The following is a 25,512-nucleotide window of genomic DNA, read 5'->3' as shown; positions in this document are numbered from 1 at the left end:
ATGCTGGTAACCTAGTCTGAAGAAGGGTCTTGACCCAAAACGTCACCCATTCCTTCTCTCCAGAGATACTGCTTGTCCCACTGAGTTACTCCAGCATTGTGTGTACCTTCAACATTATTAACCATTCCAAAAAAGGATCCTTCTATTCTCAAACTTACTGCAGACTTTGTGATAAACTAAATCTACTCCGTAATCTATTTAAAAAAAAGTGTTTCGATTCTACAACGATGTAAAAGGTGCGATATAAATGAAAGTTCATTTTTTAAATAGCGACCTAGTTGCACCCTCACTTATTCCAGCCTAAGATCCAACTGGAATTAGGTGGGTTTTCCAGGCCTTTTCTTTGCTTTTTTACATTGAGAGAGAGCCAAATGTGACCCAAAGCATTTGGGAAGCATCAGATATCTTATCTGCGGCTTAAACTTGTCGATAGGAGCAGTGGGGAATCTGTTATCTCTGGGAATTCATTTACTGCACGCCTTTCAATGGAAGCTTTTTCAATTGCCCAAAATAAATATACTTACTCATGTTTAATGCAGCCATTCCACCTTGTGGTGCAGCAGGATACATACAAGGCACATTTGTTGTCATGAAATCTGCAATCTGTTGTAATGCAAGTAGACTAGTTGGAGTTTTTCCTTTCTTGAGCTGCTCTTGAATCATTGATTCCAGTTCTTCACAGAAAGCCTAGAAACAGACAGACATCCTTTCACAAAGGCAAGAATATTATTCCTCACCCAGTCTAATTTAATTACCCACAGGTATATGAAGAGCAAGCTGTCAGACAATGCCATTATTAGCCAGAAAACCGATTATAATCCACCTGCTATAGACAAAAAAAAATCAATAACCTTTGCAGCAGAAACATTCTACTCCCCCCACCTAAATAAAACATTAATCGACTTGGGGGAGGGAGAGCGGGAAGGTTGGGAATGGGAATGGGAATTAAATGATAAACCAGACTAATTTTGCCTCATAGGCCTTTGCTTATGTAAACCAACTGTGACGGTTAACTTCTCGTCTTTCTTATAAAGCCCCAGAGCTCACTATTGACGAAGGAAAGGGGATGATATCTTCATTACGCAAATAACAAAGAGATCTCCACGACATATCAGTTACTTAATCGTTTATTTGAAGTTGCAATAAAACATATTGACATATCTCTTGTCATTAACTTGTTGTTAACTTGTTATTAGTTTGGTAAGAATCTAATATCCTACCGTCGATCCTTCGTGACTTATACGAACTACCAGATCGTATATCCAGTAGGCACTTCTTGTATTTGCTTTGGCCACTAAAATCTTATTATCTTAGTAGGCTCTTGTAGTTAAAATTCTTCCTGCTGACCTAATATCAGCAGGCTCTTGTACTGAAGCATTATATCGGTGCTGAAAGATCATCTGGCTCCGCCCAGTCCATATACGTAGGCATAGTATTAACCTCTTAGTATCCAAAATTAATACAACAATATGCTAAAATAACTAATAAACGCGAAATGGCTCACACACACTGGACCCCAATTGTTATAAGTATATAATGCAACATTTACTAATCAACATTAAAAGAGCCATAAAACTTCATACATAATCAAAAAAGCATGCACTATCTATCGGCATCTAATCTACTATAGTGATTCTTCAATCTTCAAAACCAGTCTTTGCTGTACTCAGGTATCAGCTTCCAGGAGCAGACATATCTGGGTTATCGGTCTTTCCAAGATGTTGTTCTTAGTCTGGAGCTGAACTGTACGCACAAACCCTTGTGCATCTGGTATGGTCTCCAATATTCTGCCCATTAGCCAGGAGCTACGTGGTGCAGAAGAATCGACCACCAGCACAATGTCACCTGTAGCAAAGCTTCTTTTCACCTTAGACCACCGTTGTCGTTCTTGGATCGGAGGCAAATATTCTCGTATCCAACGTTTCCAACAAAGATCTACGATACATTGTATCTGTCTCCATCTACGTCTAATATACAAATCTACCTTCACAAATAGTCCAGGTGGCAATATTGGCTTGCTTTTTAACTGAAGATGGTTTGGTGTAAGTGCTTCGAGGTCAGAACTCTTGGTAATGGGTCGATCAATTAGAATTGCTTCAACTTCACACATTAAAGTTTACAGTCCTTCATCGTCCAAAATTTGTTGTTAAAGAACAGAACGCAGCACATTTCGAACCATGCGGATCAGTCATTCCCAAATACCACCGCGAGACGATCCTGCCGGAGGGTTAAAATACAATTTTATTCCTTGCTGAAGCATTGCCTTCCGGATCATGTCTTGCTTGAAGTTATTGACTTCTTCTCTCAACTTTCTATCCGCTCCAATGAAATTTGTGCCATTATCTGATCTTAAAGACTAAACTTGACGTCGACAAATGAACTTGGTAATGCATTGATGCAGGAGTCCATATAAAGAGTATATGCAAACGCTAGCCATGCAGGTGAAGATTACACCATACCTTTTAACCAAACTTCGTCCTCTTTTAACCTCTATGTCAACTCCTACATCTGTAAATGGAGGTTCATCTGGTTGAATTCTCACTAGAGGCAAATCTGCCATCTTTTGCTCCACAACTCTTCCCCACTGCCGTTTACGCACAACACAATCCGTTATAATTCTCTTTACAGCGGAGTTAGCTTTGATAATCTAGTACCTTTTACGGAGATGAGACAGCATATGATTTCGACCTCCATGACCAAGCTGTTCATGGATATATCATAACAGTAATGTAGATATGTGGAGGTCCACCGAGAGAATAATAGGATGTTTAGTCTCTTCAGGCATCGCTAGCCTATTCAGGCGACCTTCTACTCTCAGAAATCCATCCTGCAGCACTGGATCCAGTTTGTATAAATGACTACCTGCTTTGACAGTATTACCACCTTTTAGTGCTGATAGTTCTGGCTCGAATCATTGTCTTTGACTGAAAGAGATGATTGCGTTTTCCCCACTGAAAAAGATCTTCTGGACATAAACATTGTCCTTGGAGTGTTGCTTTAAAGATTTGCATCTCCCTTCCAACTTTTCATTTCAGCTTGTCAGGATCCTTTTCAAGGCCACTCACAGCAGCCTAGATTTCCTTTCTCTTTCGAGCCGGCTGCAAGAGCATTGTCTTTACCTTAAGAAACCAAGCTACTGCAATCTTCAATTTCCTCCACGAAAAATAAGTAATCAGAGAATTTGTGACAATAACGTTCACAATAATGTCTTGCTTAATTTCTGGATCGTTAGCAGAAATTGTGGCTTCCAAGTGATGTTTTGGCCATTCATGTCTGATTTACTGAGAAATTCCGGTCCTTTGGTCCATCTTTCGCAGCTTAAAAAGCGGTCTGCAGTTAATCCTCTTGATGCCCCATCTGCAGGATTTTCCTTTGTGCTAACATATCTCCATTGTGATACGCCAGTAACATCCCTTACAAAAGAGATTCTGTTTGCTACAAACGTCTGAAAGCGTTTGGTTTCGTTGTTGATGTACTTAAGCACCAGTGTGCTATCGGTCCAGAAGATGGATTTGTCCAGTTGAAGCTGTAATTCTTTCCGCAGCATTACATCAACTCTGACAGCTAAGACTGCAGCTATGAGCTCCATCCTGGGAATTGTCATCTGTTTTAATGGGGCCATTCTGGCCTTACCCATTATAAATAATAATAATAATAAATTTTATTTGTCATATGTAGGTTGGCACAGGGTCAACGGTACAATGAAATGTATTTGACAAGACAACGGGTCACCTCAGCAGTAATATTCCAAGGATAAATAAGATTAAAAAATGACATTAGTAAGGTAAAAAGACAATATTAAAAATAGTTAAAAAGACAATATTAAAAAATAATCAACATATATGATTTGAAATGTGTTTATGAGTTCAGAAGCCTGATGGCCTGATGGTAGAAACTGTTCTTAAGTCTGGTGGTACGCGCAGCCATACTCCTGTATTGTCTGCCTGACGGTAACAAGGAGAACAGCCTTGGTGCTGGGTGGCTGTGGTCCTTGATGATGCTGCTTGCCTTCCGCAGGCACCGCCGGTAGAAAATGTTCTGAATGGCTGGGAGACAGTTGCCAGTGATGTGCTGTGTCGTCTTCACCACTCTCTGTAGTGATTTGTGGCTGTGGGCAGAACAGTTCCCGTACCAGACTGTAATGCAGCCTGTCAGCAGGCTCTCGATGGTGCATCTGTAGAGCTTTGTGAGGATGCTGGCGTTCATGCCAAACTTCGCAGTCTTCTCAGGAAAAAGAGCCGCTGGTGGGCCTTCTTTGTTATTGTGTCCGTGTGCAGTGTCCAGGAAAGGTCCTCAGTGATGTGCACACCGAGGAACTTAAAGCTGCTGACCCTTTCATCCTCAGCATCACTGATGTTGATGGGGAGGTGTCCACTCACCCGCTGTCTCCTGTAGTCCACGATCATCTCTTTAGTTTTGCTGACATTGAGAGAGAGCACCAGCTATTTAGTGCCTTTACCTCCTCTCGATAGGCCGTCTCACTGTTGTCTGTGATGAGGCCCAAGATGGTCGTGTCGTCAGCAAACTTTAGGATGCTGGTTGAGCTGTGCTTAGCAATACAGTCGTGCGTGAACAGGGAGTACAGGAGAGGACTGAGCACACAGCCCTGTGGAGTGCCTGTGTTGAGGATCAGTGAGGAAGAGGTGTGGCTGCCAATTGCACCTCTTTGCTATCAATTTCCAGTCGTAAATATGAAACCGTACCGTAGCCACTTTCGTTGGCGTCTGAGAAGTGGTGTAGCTGTGCATATCTGATTTGTGGGCTTCATGCACCGGTCCACTTTAAACTCTGCAGTCTTGTCGAAATCTGTTAACCATCCTGTCCATCGCTGAGAAAATGTTTGGGTATGTCATCATCCTGACATGCCTATAAGTGCTCAATTGTTGGGGTTTTGCCCAATAATGACCTGAATTTTACGGCTCTCGTTGAAAAAGAATCTGTGGAATACTTTGGGAATTTCCTCTGGAGGAAATTTCATATGGAGCAGACAGTGCCCTCCATAATGTTTGGGACAAAGACCCATCATCTATTTATTTGCCTCTGTACTCCACAATTTGAGATTTGTAATAGAAAAAAAAATCACATGTGGTTAAAGTACACATTGTCAGATTTTATTAAATGCCATTTTTATACATTTTGGTTTCCCCATGTAGAAATTACAGCAGTGTCTATTCATAGTCCCCCCATTTCAGGGCACCATAATGTTTGGGACACAGCAATGTCACGTAAATGAAAGTAGTCATGTTTAATATTTTGTTGCATATCCTTTGCATGCAATGACTGCTTGAAGTCTGCGATTCATGGACATCACCAGTTGCTGGCTGATGCTCTGCCAGACCTGCAATGAGTTTTGAGGCATTTACTTGAACGAGCAGATAGGATGTGTCTATACACTTCAGAATTCATTATGCTACTACCATCAGCAGTTGTATCATCAATGAAGATAAGTGAGCCAGTACCTTCAGCAGCCAACATGCCCAGGCCATAACAACCCCACCACCGTGTTTCACAGATGAGGTGGTATGCTTTGGATCTTGGGCAGTTCCTTCTCTCCTCCAACTTTGCTCTTGCCATCACTCTGCTATAAGTTGATCGTCGTCTCATCCATCCACAAGACCTTTTTCCAGAACTGTGGTTGCTCTTTTAAGTACTTCTTGGCAAACTGTAACCTGGCCATCCTATTTTTGCAGCTAACCAGTGGTTTGCATCTTGCAGTGTAGCCTCTGTATTTCTGTTCATGAAGTCTTCTGCGAACAGTGGTCATTGACAAATCCACACCTGACTCCTGAAGAGTGTTTCTGATCTGTCGGAAGGTGTTTGGGGATTTTTCTTTATTATAGCGAGAATTCTTCTGTCATCAGCTGTGGAGGACTTCCTTGGCCTGTCAATCCCTTTGTGATTAATAAGCTCTTTCTTCTTAATGATGTTTCAAACAGTTGATTTTGGTAAGCCTAAGGTTTGGCTGATGTCTCTAACAGTTTTATTCTTGTTTCTCAGTCTCATAATGGCTTCTTTGACTTTCATTGGCACAACTTTGGTCCTCGTGTTGATAAACGGCAATAAACGTTTCCAAAGGTGATGGAAAGAATGGAGGAAAGACTGGTTTCTGAGATCCCTCTTATACTTGCATGAAGGAGGTATTTAAACACACCTGAGCAATTACAAACACCTGTGAAGCCATGTGTCCCAAACATTATGGTGCCCTGAAATGGGAGGGCTATGTATAAACATAGCTGTAATTTCTACATGGCGAAACCAAAGTGTATAAAAATGGCCTTTAATAAAATCTGACAATGTGCACTTTAACCACATGAGATTTTTTATATTACTAATCTCAAGTGGTGGAGTGCAGAGGCAGATAAATAAATAAATGATCTGTCTTTGTCCCAAACATTATGGGGCACTATGTTGCAGGATCTACTTTGGAGTAAACTATTTTTGATTATGATCATGGATAATTTAGTTCGAGTAATAGGAAATAAATAATAAGAGATCTTAAAGAATGGTTAAAGGAGGTAGCGATCACAACAGGATAGAATTCCAGATGCCTTGATGGTGACACCATAAGACCAACCACCCCTTTCAACTTTAAAAAAATGAATTACAATTGCATGAAGGTGGAATTGTCCAAGGTCAACTAGGGAAATTAGCTAAGAGACAGCTCAGTGGATGAACTGTGGCAGATATTAAAAGCGCTTGTCCACTCCACTCATTTGGAAGTTATCCCAATTATATAGTATTCCATGATAAAGGGATACAATTTCTGCTTAACAGAGAAGATCAAGGATAATGTCAAATTGAAAAGAAGGAAATACATGGTTTCAAGGGCTGGTAGGAGAACAAAAGCCTGGGACATTTTTAGAATACAATAACAAAAGATTTAAGCTCATGAGAAAGAAACTGATTTTGAAGGAAATGTCAGAAGTCAACGGTAAGAGTTTCTATGAATATATAAATCAGAAGGAGGTCCAGGACCTCTAGAAGAAGGCTGGTGAATTACCCACAGTAAACAAGGAAATAGCAGATATGAAAAAAAAACATTTTTATATCAGTCTTCACTATGGAGGACAATGAAAATATTATTAAGATAAAAGATGGACTAATTTCAAATAAGATAGAGGAACTTGCAAAAATCCCAATCACAAGAGAAAAGAAAACAACTCAAAAACTAAAGGGCCTGTCCCACCTCGGCGATTTTTAAGGCGTCTGCCGGCGACTAGGCCGTTGCCGCACGGTCACCGGTGTGTTGCTGGCATGGTCGTGAGTAGTCTCCAATGAGTCATAGCTTTTTTCGGGTCGCCGCGGAATTTTCGGCGACAGCTGGCTTGACGCCAATGATCGTAGCTTGTTGTATCCTGACGTGGGCGCTGTTGTCGGTTGTCGTCAGGTTGTCGCCAGGTGACGTAGGTTGGCGCCGGTATTGACGACGGATGAATTTCATTGGCGACTACCTACGTCAACCGGCGACAGGTACCGGCATCGGGAGAAGACAAGTTGCGACGGGCACCGGAAAAATCCGTCCACAGAAGTCCAGCTGCAACAGCCAGCCGTGATGCTGTTGAATGAGGGCAGCAACCTGACCATGCCGACAGCAAGGTCCGGCCAGTCTGAAGGCAGCCTCATCTTTTTGCTGGAGCTCAGTCATCAGGTTGTCATACTGGCCCAACCTGGGTCTCTTCACGGACAAGGGCTTCAACCACACAGACCTCTTCTTGGGCTTCTTCTTCACCATTCTTCTGTCTATCAGAATTTGAAGCGTGAGGGCCGCTGCAAGCAGCAGAGCTTGCATTTGATGTGAGAGCAATGCCAGCATTTTTTGCTTCCTGGTAAATATGATGCAGAATGATCGGTGACCCTACCCACACCCTTTTGGCGCCAAAATTACGTGAAATGGCTACTCCCGTTGTCATCAGTTGTGACCCGACAGGGTCGTAGCTTGTCGAGGGTGGAGGTAGGTTGACTTCGGTTGTCGTAGCTTGTCGTCGTCGCTGTCGTAGGTGGACGTACTAGGTTGAGACTACTGGGTCGCCGGTTGCTAGCCGTCGCCGAGGTGTTAGGTTGTCGTAGCTTGTCGCAGGCATTGTTGTACGGAGAGTTGTAAACATTGTCGTAGGGTTAAATAAAAATCGAAGGTTTTTCGGCGATCTGCTACAACTTTGACACAAAAACGTGTAGTCATTCAGCGGGTTAGACAGCATCTTTGGAGAAAAGGAATAGGTGACGTTTTGGGTCGAGACCTTCCTTCAGGTGAAGAAGACAGAGTTCTCCAGAGACGCTGTCTGACCCGCTGAGTTACTCCAGTGTTTTGAGTCTATCTGGTTTAAACCAGCATCTGCAGTTCCTTCCTGAAGATTTCCAGTTTTTGTTTTATTTCAGGATATCCCATTTTGTTCATCAAAATTAAGCAGTCCTTCAGCATCATATTCACATCATAACAAAAGTGAATATTCTAATCCTAATGCATCACACACTCAAAGAATTCCAACTCATAAAACATTAATTAACACAATAAATGGATGCACCAAAAACAAGGCTAAACAAAAATATCTCGTTTGACCCAGAAGGACAAAAGTTAACTTGAGGTGGACACCACCAGCTCTGCTTTAATGTTAATTTTATCGCTGAAACTCTGCACGAAATGGAGTGTAGGCTTGAGAATTCCATCCAAGAAGCAGTACATAAAGCCACTCTAAAAATATTTTTCTAAAGTGTTGGGAATTCCTTCACGGGTTTTACTCAACTGCACAATTCTCACTTTTCAAAGTCATAGATCGATACCATCAGACACCCGTTATTATAGTGACCAATTAGAACATAAAATTAGTGGAAGATAACTTAAGTAAAGAAGATGCTCCAAGAAAGGTCACATGCATAAACCTTTCAGCTCTCCAACAAAGAAACTATTGCTATCTAAAGAACAATAAAGATAGAAGTACTATGTAATTTATCTTCAGTAAAAATGCCTTGTGGTGCATTTAGCATGGTATAATACCCCAAGGCGCATGACAAAGGCTTTACCTGTACTTGTGTTCTCCAACCCACCTCCTACCTATGAGAAGAGCAAGGACAATGATCCCTTAAAATAACACCAAATGCTGGGGTAACTCAGTGGGTCAGACAGCATCATTGGAGAACATGGGTAGATTACATTTCTGAAGAAGAGTTTCGACCCGCAGCATCATCTTCTGTCCAGAAACATCACCTATCGCCAGGAAGTCACATAGGATTTAATCTTTTAGAAATGCCAAGAGAGTAGGGGAATGTGTTTCTCTTGATTGAATCTTGTTGAAGCAGTGGGAACTGTGAGAGTGTAGAGACTCAACTGGCGTGTACAATACGATGTTTTATTAACATTTGAAGCTATTGCACACACGCGCATTTGATAGACACTAAGGTAAAGTTCCTGTTGTTTTGCTGTGGAGCACACTGAGGCAAAGTTCCTGTTGTTGCTGGTGGAGCACACTGAGGCAAAGTTCCTGTTGTTGCTGTGGAGCACACTGAGGCAAAGTTCCTGTTGCTGCTATGGAGCACACCACTCGACTGAAGCCTTCTCTCTCTACTCGTCGCCAAAACCCAGTCACATGATCGTTTCAGCTCCACTGACGATGGTTCGATCAATGTGGGTTAACCACCAGATGGCGCCACATGACCCCCCCCCCCCCAACCAGAACCGGAGGAATGACAACGAGCGGGCATACGATCGAGACAGCCCGATCTCGTAAACACATCACCCTTACAACCGGCAGTGATGCGAGTGGGAGCAGGTGGGACGGTGGATGCCCCCGACGGTGAGGCAGGGCCATCTGCACTGGCTGACAAATGTCCAAATGGGCCGGCTGAAGACGAGCCACTGAAACAGTCTCTTGTTGGCCACCCATGTCAAGCACAAAAGTCAAGATGCCGTGCTGCAGCACCCGGAAAGGACCCTCATACGATCGTTGCAACAGCGTCTGGTGAGCATCACGACGCAGGAACACATACTGGCAGTCCTTGAGGGCAGATGGAACGTGCGAGGGAGCGAGCCCGTGACGGGACGTTGGAACAGGAGAGAGCGTGCCCACCTTCTCTCGGAGACGCCGCAGCGTGGACGAGGGCGGCTCCTGCTGCCCATGTGCCGCCGGAACGAAATCCCCGGAACCTTACACCAACTCAGGTCCTCCTTCGGGGCAATGCGGATCCCCAACAGAATCCACGGCAACTCATCCATCCAATCCAGACCCGTGAGCCGTGCTTTTAAGAAGGCCTTCAGGTGGCGATGAAAGCGCTTGACCAAACCGTTGGATTGCAGGTGGTCGGCCGTGGTGTGATGTAGCTGAGCTCCCAGCAGCCAGGCCATGGCAGATCACAAGTCGGAGGTGAATTGCGCCCCCGTCCGAAGAAATGTCCACCGTCACACCAAAACGAGCGATCAAGTGGGCAGCGAGGGCACGAGCACACGTCACAGCAGAGGTATCAACGAGTGGGACGGCCTCCGGCCACCGTGTGAAGTGATCCACAATGGTGAGAAGATGAATGACACCCCTGGACGGAGGTAGCGGACCCACGATGTCAACGTGGATATGATCAAACCACCGTTGAGGTACGGTAAAATCCTGCACGGGCGCCTTGATGTGACGCTGGACCTTGGACGTCTGACAGGAAACACATGCCCTGGCCCAGTTGCCGACCTGCTTGTGCCACATAAAGTTGGCTGCCACCAACACCGGCGTCGCCCGGATAGAAGGGCGAGCCAAACCATGCACCATATCAAACACCCGACGGCGCCAAGCAGCGGGGACGATGGATCGTGGATGACCGGTAGACAAGTCACAAAGCACCGTGGTGGCAGCAGGATCGAAACGTACGGCCTCCAACACCAGGCCGGAGATGGCGGTACAGTAGGCGAGCATTTCCTCATCTTCGTGCTGTGCCGCCGCCAGGGCCACGTAGTCGATACCCGGAGCCAAAGTACAAACGTCATTGACGGCGGTGCGGGATAGTGCTTGGGCATCTCGGTTGCTCTTCCCCGCCACGTGCTGGATACAAGTCGTAAACTCGGAAATGTAAGCTAGGTGACGCTGCTGCCGAGATGACTATGGGTCAGACACCTTTGCAAAAGCAAAAGTAAGCGGCTTGTGATCTGTAAACACCGTGAAAACCCGACCCTCAAGGAAATAACAAAAATGTCGGACAGCCGGGGTAGAGCGCAAGGAGCTCACGATCAAAAGCACTGTATTTCCGCTCAGGAAGGCGCAGGTGCCGACTGAAAAAGGCAAGGGGCTGCCAGCGTCCAGCAAACAGCTGCTCCAGCACTCCGCCCACTGCATTGTCGGAGGCGACATACGTCAGAGCTGTCGGAGTGTCAGCCCGCGGATGGACCAGCATCGTCGCCTGCGCCAGCGCCCCCGAAGGCGGCCATGGCCTCATCATCCCACACGAGGTCCCGCTGTTTGCTGGCCAGGAACCTGAACAACGGTCGCATGATCCGGGCAGTCGCAGGCACTAAATGATGATAAAAAGTCACCATACCAACAAACCCCATGACACCTTATACCCTGGAGGGCCGAGGAAACCGACGAATGGCCTCAACCTTGGCTGGAAGCGGGACTGCACCATGCTGAGTAACACGATGACCAAGGAAATCGATGGTATTAAGCCCAAACTCGCACTTAGCCAAGTTGATGGCCAGTCCATGCTCGCTGAGCCGCTGACAGTGCAATCGGAGGTGAGCGCAGTGCTCCCGGTGAGAGCGACTGGCGACGAGAATGTCATCCAAGTAAAGTAACAAAAAATTCCAACCCACGGCCAGCCATGTCCATCAGATGCTGGAAAGCCTGAGCGGCGTTCTTGAGGTCGAAAGGCATCTGGAGGAACTCAAACAATACAAAGGGAGTGATGATAGCTGTCTTGGGTATGTCCTTCGGATGGACCGGGATCTGGCGGTAGCCCTTAACCAGGTCGATCTTGGGAGAAAAACCGGGCGCCACCCTGGTGGGCCGTGAAGTCCTGAATGTGGGGAACAGGGTAGCGGTCGGCTGTCGTGACGTCATTAAGACGCCGGTAGTCCCCACAGGGTCTCCAGCCCCTGGACTTTGGGGACCATGTGGAGTGCAGAAGCCCACGGGCTGTCGGAGCGGCGGCGCACAATGCCCATTTCCTCCATCCTGCGGAACTCATCTCGAGCCAGTTGGAGCTTATCGGGAGGGTAGCCGGTGTGCACGTGCTTGGAGTGGTTGCCCGATGGTGGGGATGTGCTTGGGGCTATCCGTCTGAAACTGGGGGTGTTCAGGATGTCAGGGAATTCAGCCAATATCTGGGCGTAAACGTTGTCTGAGGAAAACACCGAATCGAGGCATGCTAAGTCAGCGGGGCGCAAGGAGATCGATTCACAAGTCGCAGAATGGACGAGACGCCGTCCCTTCTCATCGACCAGCAGAGTGTGCCCGGAGGAAATCAGCTCCCAGCAACGGCTGGGAGACATCGGCAATGACGAAAGCCCAAGTGAAATGGCAGGAGCCGCAAATGAGAGGGACCGTGCGAGTACCGTACGTCCGGATGGAGCTGCCGTTGACGGCGATCAAAGCAGGACTCCATTTACCGGCACGAGTATCGACCCCTGATGGGAGCAATATGCTAACCTCCGCTCCTTTGTTGACAAGGAAACACCATCCGGAATGACGATCCCAGACGTAGAGGCAATGCTTCTGGCCAGCCACGACAGCCACGGCTCACCTGCAGTCCGTCTGTCTTTTGTGTTTTATGTCGTTTTTTTATCTTGATTGTAGTGTTTAGATGTGATGTCGTTTTTTGTGGTTGTGTACTATGTGGGGGGGGGGGGGGGGACTGTAAAATTGTCTCTTCCGAACGGAGACGCGACCTTTTTCTGGGTCGTCCGTTCCCGCTGCAGCCTACCATCGGCCAAACACCTGGAGCTAGCGGCCTCCACCTGGGACCACCTGGGCTCAGGATCGCAGAGCCTGCGGACTGGACTTACCATCTGCGGAGTTGGCTGCCTTCGGAGGCTGTGGTGGCGCTGTGGGAGTGGCTGCGACTCGCCTTTGGAGGCTCCGGAGCGGGCCGCGTGGACGTCGGAAGCTCGCAGGCCCCTGGGTGGGGGTCGACTTCGGGAGCTCCGGCAGCGGCAGCGTCTTCGACCGCCCCGAATCGCGGGGCTTGGGTCGGCCCGCCGCGGACCTTTCACCGTCCGGCGCAGCCTGAAATAGGCCGCGGGATTTTCTCCGCCCGGCGGGGGCTTCAATGTCGGGAGCCCCGACTGCCCCGACGTGCATCGGTAGCGTCTCCGCCCAACCCGAATCGCGGGGCTTGGGTCGGCCCGCTGCGGACCTTTCACCGTCCGGCGCGGCCTGGAACGTGGCAACTTCAACAGCCTGACCGCGGGAGAAGACGGCAGGGGAAGATAAAAAGACATTCTGGCCTTCCATCACAATGAGGAGGGGACTGGAGGAGACTCACTGTGATGGATGTTGCTTTTTTTTTGTTTTGTGTTGGTTGTGATTGTGTGTGAAATTGTTTATTTTTATTGCTCTGTTGCTGGGTAACCTTTCATTTCACTGCACATCTTGTATGTGTATGTGACAAATAAACTTGACTTGACTTGGGTGGTCGGCAGCAATGTGCCTTGGAACCCCACCGCTTGTGGTAGCAGCACCACGTACCTGTGCCGGCTTGCCTCGAGACCGGCTGCGCTGCCGCAATCCTGGTGGAGGCTGGAACCAGCCGTTAGACCCTTCGAGGAACCGCCAACACACGATTGACCGAGGCTCCCCCCTGCTACTTGGCCAGCCACAGCTCGTCCGCAAGGGGGGCCAATTGCCAGGGATCAGCGAAATCCTCACCCGCGAGAAGCAGACGGACATCGTCAGACATCTGCTCTTGGAAAACCTGCTCAAACAGGAGGCAGGACCGATGTCCGTCCATCAAAGTAAGCATCTCGCCCATCAACACGGACGGCTTGTGATACGCCGAGACCATCGATGTGGAGGAGCTGAGCGGCCCGGTTGCGGCTGCTGAGCCCGAAGGTACGCAAAAGGAGCGCTTTGACGCTCTCATAGTTGCCGGCAGCAGGCTCAGGTAATCGATAAGGCGACCAGTGATGTCTTGGTCCAGCGTGCTGACCCAGTAGTAATATCGGGTCACATCTGCCGTGATGTGACGAATGTGAAACTGGGCCTCAGCCTGCTCGAACCATACGCGGGGCTAAGAGGTCCAGAAATCGCACAGTTTAATGGAGGCTGCGCTTAGCTGGGCTGTGTTGGTGGCGGCATCCACAGTGAGAAATCCAAAATACCGTTTTGGATAGACGGTACAGTTATTGCACACACGTGCTTTTGATAGACACTAAGGTAAAGTTCCTATTGTTGCTGTGGAGCACACTGAGGCAAAGTTCCTGGTTTTGCTGTGGAGCACACAGAGGCAAAGTTCCTGTTGTTGCTGTGGAACACACTACTCGACTGACGTCTTAGAGCAATACAAAATAGGTGCAGGAGGAGGCCATTCGGCCCTTTGAGCCAGCACCGCCATTCATTGTGATCATGGTTGATCATCCCCAATCAATTATCCATAGTCTTCTCTCTCTACTTCCCGCCAAAATCCAGTCACGTGATCGTTCCAGCTCTACTGATGAGGGTTCAATCAATAAGTGGCTTGACCACCAAATGGCGCCACAAGAGATGACATATTCAATGAGTAGCCGGTGGAAGGTGAGAATCAAGGGATTATTGTTGAAACATGGAATTGCAGATGCTGGTTTACAAAAAAGGACATAAAGTGCTAGAGTAACTCAGCAGGTCAATGGTTCTTCTCTGGACAAAAGTGATCTCACAAGTAAGTTTGCAGATAACATGACAATTGGTAGAGTTGTGGATAGCAAGGAAGGTTGTCAAAGGACTCAGGAGATATCGATCATTTGGAAATTTGGGAAGAGAAGTGACAGATTAGTTTAGTTTCGAAATGCAGTGCAGAAACAGGCCCTTGGTCTCACCGGCCCTTCCAAAGAAGGGTCTCGACCCGAAACGTCACCCATTCCTTCTATCCAGGGATGCTGCCTGTCCCGCTGAGTTACTCCAGCAATTTGTGTCCATCTTCAAAGTAAGCCAGCATCTGCAGTTCCTTCCTACATACCTCATTGGAGACTTTTGTACTATCTTTAATTGGACTTTATCTTGCACCAAATGTTACAGCCTTTATCTTTTATCTGTGCACAGTGGACGGCTTGTTGGTAATCACGTGTAGTCTCTTTTTTCCCCACTGGATAGCATCCCAACAAACGATTTCTCTGTAAAACTAAACTAAATGAAATGATTACAATCGGGCTTTGACCCTGACCTCCAAAATAATTTAAGCCTAGTTTACACTTTGAATGTGAATGAAAACATGCACTTGTGGAAATCCATTTGAAATGAAAATATTTGAGGTTACCGGACTTTGCAGAATCATGGACACCCTCTTCCTCTGTTCCATCATGTTGAAATCCTGGCGCAAGTCAGGGGCCATATTCCGCTCTCTGTGGTACTCTGGATTGTTTTCATCAATCCGGTCAAAATATTTCTCCTTGTGCGGAGCAGTTGATGGGGGTGGGGAAGTAACCACCCCTGCACCAGAGTCACCATTCATGGCAAGGTATCTTAGGTTCCTGTGAGGAAGAAGACATTGAAAAGTCACCCAATCACAAATAACCTTTCAAGTACAGTCAAACTGCTCCTCGGGACAAAAAAACTCAACTTCATCAAGTTTTAGATTGAATTATCTACAATGTTAAGAAACACACCAAGTAGTTTGTAATGAAGGCTTCCCTATATGCAAGTAATTACTTTTTCCATCTTAATTTTCCCCATTGTATTCAAACGCCAAATGAATTTCAAATACAACTCTTAACAGTTAGGATAAAAATGATGATCCAACTACTTCAAAGACGATCATATTGTGCTACAAAGCTACTCAGTCAAATTAAGTACAGTGGATAAAATATTAACATCTCAACCTGGAATTTGATATTATTTGAAAAAAATAGTTCCCAAAATAAAAAATTAAAGATTTCAATATTTTTAATCTATGGTCAAATTACTTTAAAAAATTGATTGCTGGACATTTTCTGATTGCCACAATTTGCAAAGTCAGTGACTATTAAGGAATGCTAATTGCTGACTCAATGGCGAGTCCAAGTTGGAAATGCAACAATACATTATTGTATTGCGCAGCCATAAAACTTCCCCACGGGCCGCGGCTGTGGACTGGGAACACGGCTGGAGGCCTTTATCAAGGCGCCGTGGTCTCGATGCCTCCCGGATCGCCGCAAAAAAGCCTGGCGGGGCCTTGCAGGTAGAAGCCCGGGTCGGACGAAGTGGCCGACAGCGCCCGTGACTGGGGCCCGGGTCAGCACCACGGATGCGTAAAGTGGGGCGTGGACAGCGGTGAGGCCTCGGCAGCGGCAGAGGTGAAGCCTCGCGATGATGGGGCCACGGCGGTGTAGCCTCGCGGCGGCAGCAATGCCTCACTGGTCGACCCATGGTCGACGGTCAATGAGAGCCCGCCATGAGGGAGGGAGGGGAAGAACAATGGAGGACACGGCATGGGGGGACCACCGTGACGGAGGAGGGGGGAGAACAATGGACAATGTGGGGGCTGGGGACAAAGGGGACCCGCTGTGGGGGAACCACAGGGGGGGAGGGGGAGAACAACAGGGGCAGCTTTGTAACTTTGTCAGCGCTGTAGGTGGCTGCTATTTGTATACATTGTGTATGCAAGCAAAGAATCTCACAGTGCCTAGTCACATGTGACAATAAAGTATTCCTGTTCCTAATTTCCCCACTGTCACTTTAACAAATCCAGTGCCAATTATCTTCATGAATATTCAAACATTTTCTAGGAGGCTTCAAAGCCACGCTGAGCATTCTGGAAGCTTTCAGCATACCAATACTGGAGAACTGCTATTTATAGATGATGCATTTAAAGTGTGAAAACTAAATTGTCTAATAGTTGGCTCTGCCCTTTTCGCTTATTTCTTGTAGATACAAGGTTTAGTATCTCAACCACAGTGCTTTTAATAGAACAAAATTTGCATCTGTATGGTATTTCCAGCTTCCATTACTGCCGACCAGACAGAATTTGCTTAACATTTAAATATAAATTGCAATATTTGAGATGTGAAACCATTAATTAATGGATATCATTTAGAGATGAAAATATTAACGCTATTTTCATACCTGTTTCTATTACTTTACTACAATCTTAAATTCCTGAACTTATTCTAGTGCCCTGCATTGACTTTCTACTTCACTTTTACAAACTGGTCTTTCCAATTTTAGCCTGCATGTCACTAGGGAGCTTGAATGAATCGGGGTGAGGGGGGGTAAACTTCAATTAAATAAAAATGGCCAAAGGAATAAAACTTGCTGTTTATGTTGGGGCTGTCACTGCTTGTGCATGACCCATTTCTTGGGAACCAGCAGGCTAATAGAATATATTATGCTCAGAAATGAAAAAGTAGACTAGTAGTGCAAAGTGGGAGAACAAAAACAGGGCAGCACGGTGGCGCAGCGGTAGAGTTGCTGCCTTCCAGCGAATGCAGTGCTGGAGACCCGGGTTCGATCTCGACTATGGGTGCTGTCTGTACGAAGTTTGTACGTTCTCCCCATGACCTGCGTGGGTTTTCTCCGAGATCTTTGGTTTCCTCCCACACTCCAAAGACGTACAGGTTTATAGGTTAATTGGTTTGGTAAATGTAAAAATTGTCCCTGGTGGGTGTAGGATAGTGTTAATGTACGGGGATCGCTGGTCGGCGCGGACCCAGTGGGCCGAAGGGCCTGTTTCCGCGTTGTATCTCTAAACTAAACTAAGAATTGTAGTTCACACAGAATGGAACTCAAAGTTATTACGAATACAAAGTTAAAAGAAGCATTTGTCAAGGAGGAGGTGTGAGGCTGATTAGGGACCAACAAGTTAATCTGTGCATTAATTCATTGGGCATTGCCAAAATTTAAAGTACTTTGCATCAGATTTTACCAAGAAAAAGGATGTTGCCACAACTCAGGTCATTCTCAAGTCAAGGAGTTTATTATCATCTCGACCTAGTGGACCCGTTGGGCCCAAACCTCTCCTGCAAACCCCCCCTCCCCCTCCCTCCATCCCCTTCAAACCGCCTTATCCTCCCTCCTCCCCCCCTCCCTTCTCCCGAGGAGATAGATTTAAACTTTAAAATGTGAATAACTTTAAAAATATAACACCGATTTCAATGAAAAGTCTATCATTAGCACCAAAGGGATGATGGCAAGGTGGGCCTAAAATTGTCACGCTATCGTGTACCATTTTGGCTGTAATTCAGGAACAAACAAACGAGTTTTAGTATATAGATGCAGAAGAATGGTGAAAAACCTTGCTTGCAACAGCTTCACAGGCACATAGTGAGATAAGTACACAGAAACAAAGTATGCATTAAATATATGAATTAAATATAAACTATTCAAGACGGTGTAAAGAAAAAGACTGTGCAAAAAAATGACATTAATGTAAAACACAATTAGAAAATAAGACAACTGTGGTGGAAGAGGTGCCGGGGTGTTTCACTGTGCAGGTTGGTTCAAGAATCTGATGGTTCGAGGAAAGTAATAGCAAACTCAGTGGAAAAAAGTAGTAGAGTTGCTGCCTTACAGCACTAGAGGCCCAGGTTCGATTCTGACTACAGGTGCTGTCTGTGCGGAGTTTGTACATTCTCCCTGTGACCATGTGGGTTTCCTCTAGATGCTCTGGTTTCCACCCACATTCCAAAGACGTGCAGGTTTGTCGGTTAATTGGCTTTTATAAATTGTCCCTCGTGTGTATGTAGAACGAGTGAACACGTGATTGCTGTTCAGCTTGAACTCAGTGGGCCGAAGGGCCTGTTTTCACACTATATCTCTAAACTAAACCAAATTAATCTAAACCTGTGGGCCAAAGTGCCTGTTCTTGTGCTGTAGCGTTCTATGTGTCATTTGTTTGATCGTGGCGGCGGGTGCTGTCTGTACAGAGTTTGTATGTTCTCTCATTAACCACGTGGGTTTGTTCCAGGTGCTCAGTTTTCCTCCCACACTCCAAAGACGTACAGGTTTGTAAGTTAATTGGCTTGGTAAATTGTAAATTATCCCTAGTGAATAATTTAGTACTAGTGTATGGGGTGATCGCTGGTTGGCACGGACTCGGTGGGCCAAAGAGCCTGCTTCCACGCTGCATCTCTAAAGTCTAAACCTATAAAGATTCACCATCCTCTATGTAAAGAAATGTCTCTTCCATTTAGGTCCCAAAGGCTAGGGGAATAATCCTCTCAACATCCAACTTGTTGAACTCATCCAGAGTCATGTGTTTCAATGAAGTGCCCTCTTATTTGTTTAAATGAAAACAGCCTGGCCCAGCATGCAAAGGGAGAATATAAAGGAAGAAAGAATTGTCTCTAATCTTATGCCAATAGGCACTTTTGCTAAACGGGAGAATGTTGTTTGTTTGGATAAGAAGGCACAGACGTAAAGATGAATAATGGGGAAAGGATGAGAGTCTTTCTACATCTACAATTAAGTTTGCACCTCCCCAAAAACAAACATGGGATTTTTATAGTTTTTTCATATATTCGTATTGGCTGAATTTAAGTTCCCTTAAGTAGACTGCTTTTTATATTACTTTTCTTCTTGCATATAATTGTTTAAAAAAACAAATTCAACTGACTGGTTCCATTGGTTCTCAACTGACTGATCCTGATTGCATCCATTTTGAAGGCAGTGTGTTTTCATTAAAATGTGTTTTGCTTGGGCGAGATGAAATGAGAGAGGAAAGTTCTGTAATTCTCTAAACTAAGTTACATGGGAAACATGAGTAAAACAGTACACATATATACATAAAACAACTGAATTATTACTTCTTGGTGCAAATCTGATGATTTAGTGATGCACAGCAATGAAAGAGAGGAAGACAGGGAGAATATCACATTGTATGTGGCAATGGGGGAAGAATAGGTAGGTGGTTAACTAATGATATATTCACAAGCAGCCATTTTTGCTTTTTGGATTTGCTTCTTTGACAGCTGCACATTCTAACCTACTTAAATAATTAAATAAAGTAGAGCACAGGAAACCAAAACCTTTCGGAACACTTTGAATAATAAGAACGACATTGACCTCCACCTCCCCACCATTATTCTTAGCCATGTTTTCTTTGGAAAGGTAGACACATGTTTAAACAGCAACTGAAGCTTTTTTGGAGGATAAGATCGAATACTGAGGTTGCACAATTTCAACACGAACAGCAATGACTACTTTGACATTTAACCCAGAACATTTTGCAAAATGGAAACAATACAGTAAAGACGGATTTACCAAGCGAATTACAAAGCAAAATTATTTTCAATTATAACAGGCAGCCAAGAATAAAGTTCTGAAAAAAGATTCTCTGATGGAGCTAATTTAAATTTCAATTACACAATAGTAAAATGCACGTTCACTGCATAATATAATAAAAGACTAAAGCAATAGATTGACTAGTTCTGAAGAATCCCTCTAAAGTCCTCAAGAAGCCTACATGCAATTTTTGAGGTTATAAACAGCACAGCTGATAGTCTTTCATACAAACTGAAGAAACTCATTTGTTGTTCAAGTTTGAGTCAAATTCTGCACTTATTCGCTAGTAACAGGTTAATTTTAGCCTTCAGAAGCTTGTGAAAAGCAAAGCAGAGCAAATGTACTATTTAAAAACACACATAAACCATCCTTCATTGGAACCATGAAAAGGCCAAGAAAGATACTGATAACATTGTTGAGCAGCCAAGCCAGGAAGGAACCTTGCACAAAAAAAAGAAATTTAAAAGAGGCTCATTTAAACTGGGTGAATCCAATTACATGGATTTCTATGAAGATCATGACTGCAAACCCTACTCATTTCTATAAGTCAAATCAAGCTCAAACTTTAACTGCAATATTGGGATAATCCAAATAAGTTTATGAACATTGTAGTTAATACAGTGAAAATTATGCCCACGATGCTAAAGAATGACAAATGCCATGGTAATTTTTAAGCTGTTAGTATCCTGTACATAATGAACACTTTCACTGTGTTTACAGTCAGGATAACACTTAAGCTTCAATTAAAATTTTGCAGCTTGATTCCATTCAACGGGCACATTGCAATTATAAACATCAATTTCCTCATTTTGTAGATACAGTCTTCATTGATGGTTTAGTAGAATCCACCTGGATTCACAACTGATTTCTGACCTCAACAATCAGTGTGTTTTTAGTTACCTTAAGTCTCTTCTTGATCAACACTATTAAGGTAGATGATACAGTGAAATATATAAAAGGTGCTGCTGCTGCATAGCTTCAGAAACGCAGGTTATGTGGAGGTCAACCTTCGACTAAGTGGGTTTCTTTGCACATCCTGCAGGTGACATGGTAATTTAGTTAGCTACCATAAATTTTCTCTCGTACAGATGATGGCAGGAAAATCACTGGGGACGCAATGAGTAAGCGAGAGAGACTGTTATATGGAAATAACAGAGAGTGGTGCAAAATGGAATTGATGGGATCACTCAGAGCAGGCATAGTTTTGATAGGTCTATATGGCTCCCTTCTACATCCTATGAATCTACTATAATTTTGTATATTAAAATTTATAATGCCAGATTGCAGATCGATTAGAATAATGCTCAAACCTCAAAATTAATGCATTTATGGAACCATAATAAAGTACCAGTGCCTATCAATGAAACAAAATCTAGCAAACTAAATGAAGAGTCTGCATTTTATTAATGTTTAAATGAAATGTTAGTGAGGAGGATTTGAAGGAGAGAAGTGGATAGATTCAAGGAGGGAATTATAGAGCATTACACAGCATATAGCATAGGAACCTGGTGATAGGATAGGTTGTTAAGACTCTCTTGCAGGAGATGGTCATTGCCTGGCACATATTTGGCACTAATGTTTCAATGCCAGAATGGTGCCCATATCATGCTGTTGGCAGCCAGAGGCTGGTTCATTTGCTAAATATTTATAAATGAAATTGAATACTGCCAATCAATGGGTAAATATCCCCAGCATTTGCCTAATCTCTGCTTGGGAGGCTGGTCCAGAAGGTTGAGGCACACGGGATCCTGGCCCAAGCGGATCTAAAATTGGCTGTGTGATTGACTTAGGCATACGAGCACATTTCCTCTCATGCAAAAAATGCATTATGGTTAATCTTTGTGTTTTATTATAAACATAATCCTGAAAGTAATCACAAATGTGAAGCATATAAATTTGCCAACTTCACAAGTACAGAATAATTGAGTTGATCTTTTTACAGTTTCTTTTTCCATAGACCACAGCTGAGATTTCGGATGCACTGCCGGGAGAGGTGGTATAATCATATACAATTAGCACGTTTAAGAGACACTTAGACAGACACATAAATAGGCAAGGAATAGAAGGTTGCAGTTCCAATTCACGTAAATGGGATTAATGTAGCTGGGAAAATGGGTCATCATGGATATGGGTGGCTGAAGGATCCATTTCTGTGCTCTACGATTCCAATAAATCAAATAGCACAGAAAAAAAGCAATTTTGTTAACCTTAGAATATTTTATTAACCTTAGGAAAATGTATTACATTTTTAGAGTTGCTGCAGATTATTCAAGTTTCAATGACGTGACAAATCTGGATTTAGCAGGGATCAATATTGCAAGCAATTCAGATGTAAATGCTATCAATTAGATGCAGTTAATGTTAAGTTGCCATGGAATTACAGTTTTCAATGGAATACAAAAATTATTGTATATCCTTTAATACAATAGCAATTTTTTGAAATAACCACTATAATCTTCTCCATGGAAAATGGACGTGGGTAAAAATCAGTGGCAACAAAATTGTGTAGTGACCTCAAATATTGCAATGGAATTTAAACCTCCATGGCTGAAATTCATCTAATCAAAGGCAATCCACATCGAAGCTCCGTAAAATATTGTTCAAGCGTCTAGAAAAACAGTCAACGCTATTTACAAAGAGGTTAAGCTGTCTCAAAACAGCTCCTAGCAAGTAGTGCTTCATAACTGCAGAGGACCGTAGGTTGAATACATTTCAGCAATGATCGAATACATAACAGTGGAACAAGCATGTGGCATCTCAATGGCCCAGATAATATTGAAGAAGTGTTTGAGGAGGTGGAAGAAGAGTATAAGAAGGATGTAGTTAACTGCAAATCTGTGGAGGAGTTCAAGAAAGCAATACAGTGCCCTCCATAATGTTTGGGACAAAGACCCATCATTTATTTATTTGCCTCTGTACTCCACAATTTGAGATTTGTAATAGAAAAAAAATCACGTGGTTAAAGTGCACATTGTCAGATTTTGATTTCACCATGTAGAAATTGCAGCAGTGTTTATACACGGTCCCCTCATTTCAGGACACCATAATGTTTGGGACACAGCAATGTCATGTAAATGAAAGTAGTCATGTTTAGTATTTTGTTGCATATCCTTTGCATGTAATGACTGCTTGAAGTCTGCGATTCATGGACATCACCAGTTGCTGGCTGTCTTCTCTGGTGATGCTCTGCTTGGCCTGTATTGCAGCCATCTTTAGCTTATGCTTGTTTTGGGGGCTCGTCCCCTTCAGTTTTTTCCAGCATATAAAAGGCATGCTTAATTGGGTTCAGATCGGGTGATTGACTTGAACACTCAAGAATTTACTATTTTTAAGCTTTGAAAAACTCCTTTGTTGCTTTAGCAGTATGTTTGGGAGCATTGTCTTGCCGTAGAATGAACTGCCGGCCAATGAGTTTTGAGGCATTTGTTTGAACTTGAGCAGATAGGATGTGTCTATGCACTTTAGAATTCATTATGCTATTACCATCGGCAGTTGTATCATCAATGAAGATAAGTGAGTCAGTACCTTCAGCAGCCATATATGCCCAGGCCATAACACTCCCACCACTGTGTTTCACAGATGACGTAGTATGCTTTGGATCTTGGGCACTTCCTTCCCCTCCTCCATACTTTGCTCTTGCAATCACTCTGATACAAGTTAATCTTCGTCTCATCTGTCCACAAGACCTTTTTCCAGAACTGCGGTTGCTCTTCTGGGCACTTCTTGGTAAACTGTAACCTGGCCATCCTATTTTTGCGGCTAACCAGTGGTTTTGTATCTTGCAGTGTTGCCTCTGTATTTCTGTTCATGAAATCTTCTGCGGACGGTGGTCATTGACAAACCCACACCTGACTCCTGAAGAGTGTTTCTGATCTGTCGGACAAGTGTTTGGGGATTTTTCTTTATTATAGCGAGAATTCTTGTCATCAGCTGTGGAAGTCTTCCATGGCCTGCCAAACCCTTTGCGATTAGTAGGCTCACCAGTGCTCTCTTTCTTCTTAATCATGTTCCAAACAGTTGATTTTGATAAGCCTAAGGTTTGGCTGATGTCTCTAATAGTTTTATTCTTGTTCTCAGTCTCATAATGGCTTCTTTGACTTTCATTGGCAGAACTTTGGTCCTGATGTTGATAAACAGCAATAAAAGTTTCCAAAGGTGATGGAAAGACTGGAGGAAAGACTTGGTACTGAAAGCTCTCATACCTGCATTAAAGAAGCATTTAAACACACTTGAGTAATTACAAACACCGGTGAAGCCATGTGTCCCAAACATTATGGTGCCCTGAAATGGGGGGACTATGTATAAACACAACTGTAATTTCTACATGGTGAAACCAAAATGTGTAAAAATACCCTTTAATAAAATCTGACAATGTGCACATAAACCACGTGTGATTTTTTTTCTATTACAAATCTCAAATTGTGGAGTACAGAGGCAAATAAATAATGGGTCTTTGTCCCAAACATTATGGAGGGCACTGTAAATGTATTATGGACACATACAGGAAGGTTCCTTTTATGACTTGTGTTTGGCTCATTTTAGGGCTGCAGCAGGTGGTATCTTGATTCGTGAAATTAAAACATGATGTTAGAAGAAAGATTTGTATCTTGTCAAGATACAAGAGTACAGATTTGGGGAAGCAATTCTCAGAAACACAAAAAGTCAGTTGGAATTGACAATTAAAGGAATGGGAGTGGAAAGTATTTTGCCCAGATTAAAACCAAGGCTAAAGAGCTCAAGCTAAAAACACATAAACTACAATGGAATTCCACCCATCAGATTATAAGAGCAAGAATCATTAGAATTTACAAAATGAATTAAGATAAAGCCTGAGGACTGAACCTGGGGATAATATTCAGTTGTCATAAGGAATAGGAGTAGAATTAGGCCATTTGGCCCATCAAGTCTACTCCACCATTCAATCATGGCTGATCTATCTCTCCCTCCAAACCTCATTCTCCTGGCTTCTCCCCATAACCTCTGACACCTGTACTAATCAAGAAACTATCTATCTCTGCCTTAAAAATATCCACTGACTTGGCCTCCACAACTTTCTGGGGCAAAGAATTCCACAGATTCACCACCCTCTGACTAAAGAAATTTCTCCTCATCTCCTTCCTAAAAGAGCGTCCTTTCATTCTGAGGCTATGATCTC

At 44.2% G+C, this 25,512-nt stretch overlaps 1 protein-coding gene across 6 annotated transcripts in view; it reads right to left on the bottom strand.

The window, feature by feature from the left end:
* add1 (adducin 1 (alpha)) overlaps positions 1-25,512 on the bottom strand; it is a 94,556-nt gene that overhangs the window by 53,036 nt on the left and 16,008 nt on the right. For all 6 annotated transcript variants that reach the window (XM_078431947.1, XM_078431939.1, XM_078431932.1 and 3 more), the window contains exons 2-3: positions 15,418-15,631; positions 525-687 (exon numbers count right to left, since the gene is read on the bottom strand). In XM_078431947.1, the coding sequence (XP_078288073.1) occupies positions 525-687; positions 15,418-15,612 (358 nt within the window). In that variant the 5' untranslated portion in view covers positions 15,613-15,631. The remainder of the gene's footprint in view (positions 1-524; positions 688-15,417; positions 15,632-25,512) is intronic.

The sequence above is a fragment of the Rhinoraja longicauda genome, chromosome 3, assembly GCF_053455715.1.
Source record: "Rhinoraja longicauda isolate Sanriku21f chromosome 3, sRhiLon1.1, whole genome shotgun sequence".
Classification (NCBI taxonomy): domain Eukaryota; kingdom Metazoa; phylum Chordata; class Chondrichthyes; order Rajiformes; family Arhynchobatidae; genus Rhinoraja; species Rhinoraja longicauda.
The sequence above is the reverse complement of the archived record's forward strand: the minus strand, read 5'-3'. Positions and strand labels throughout refer to the sequence as shown.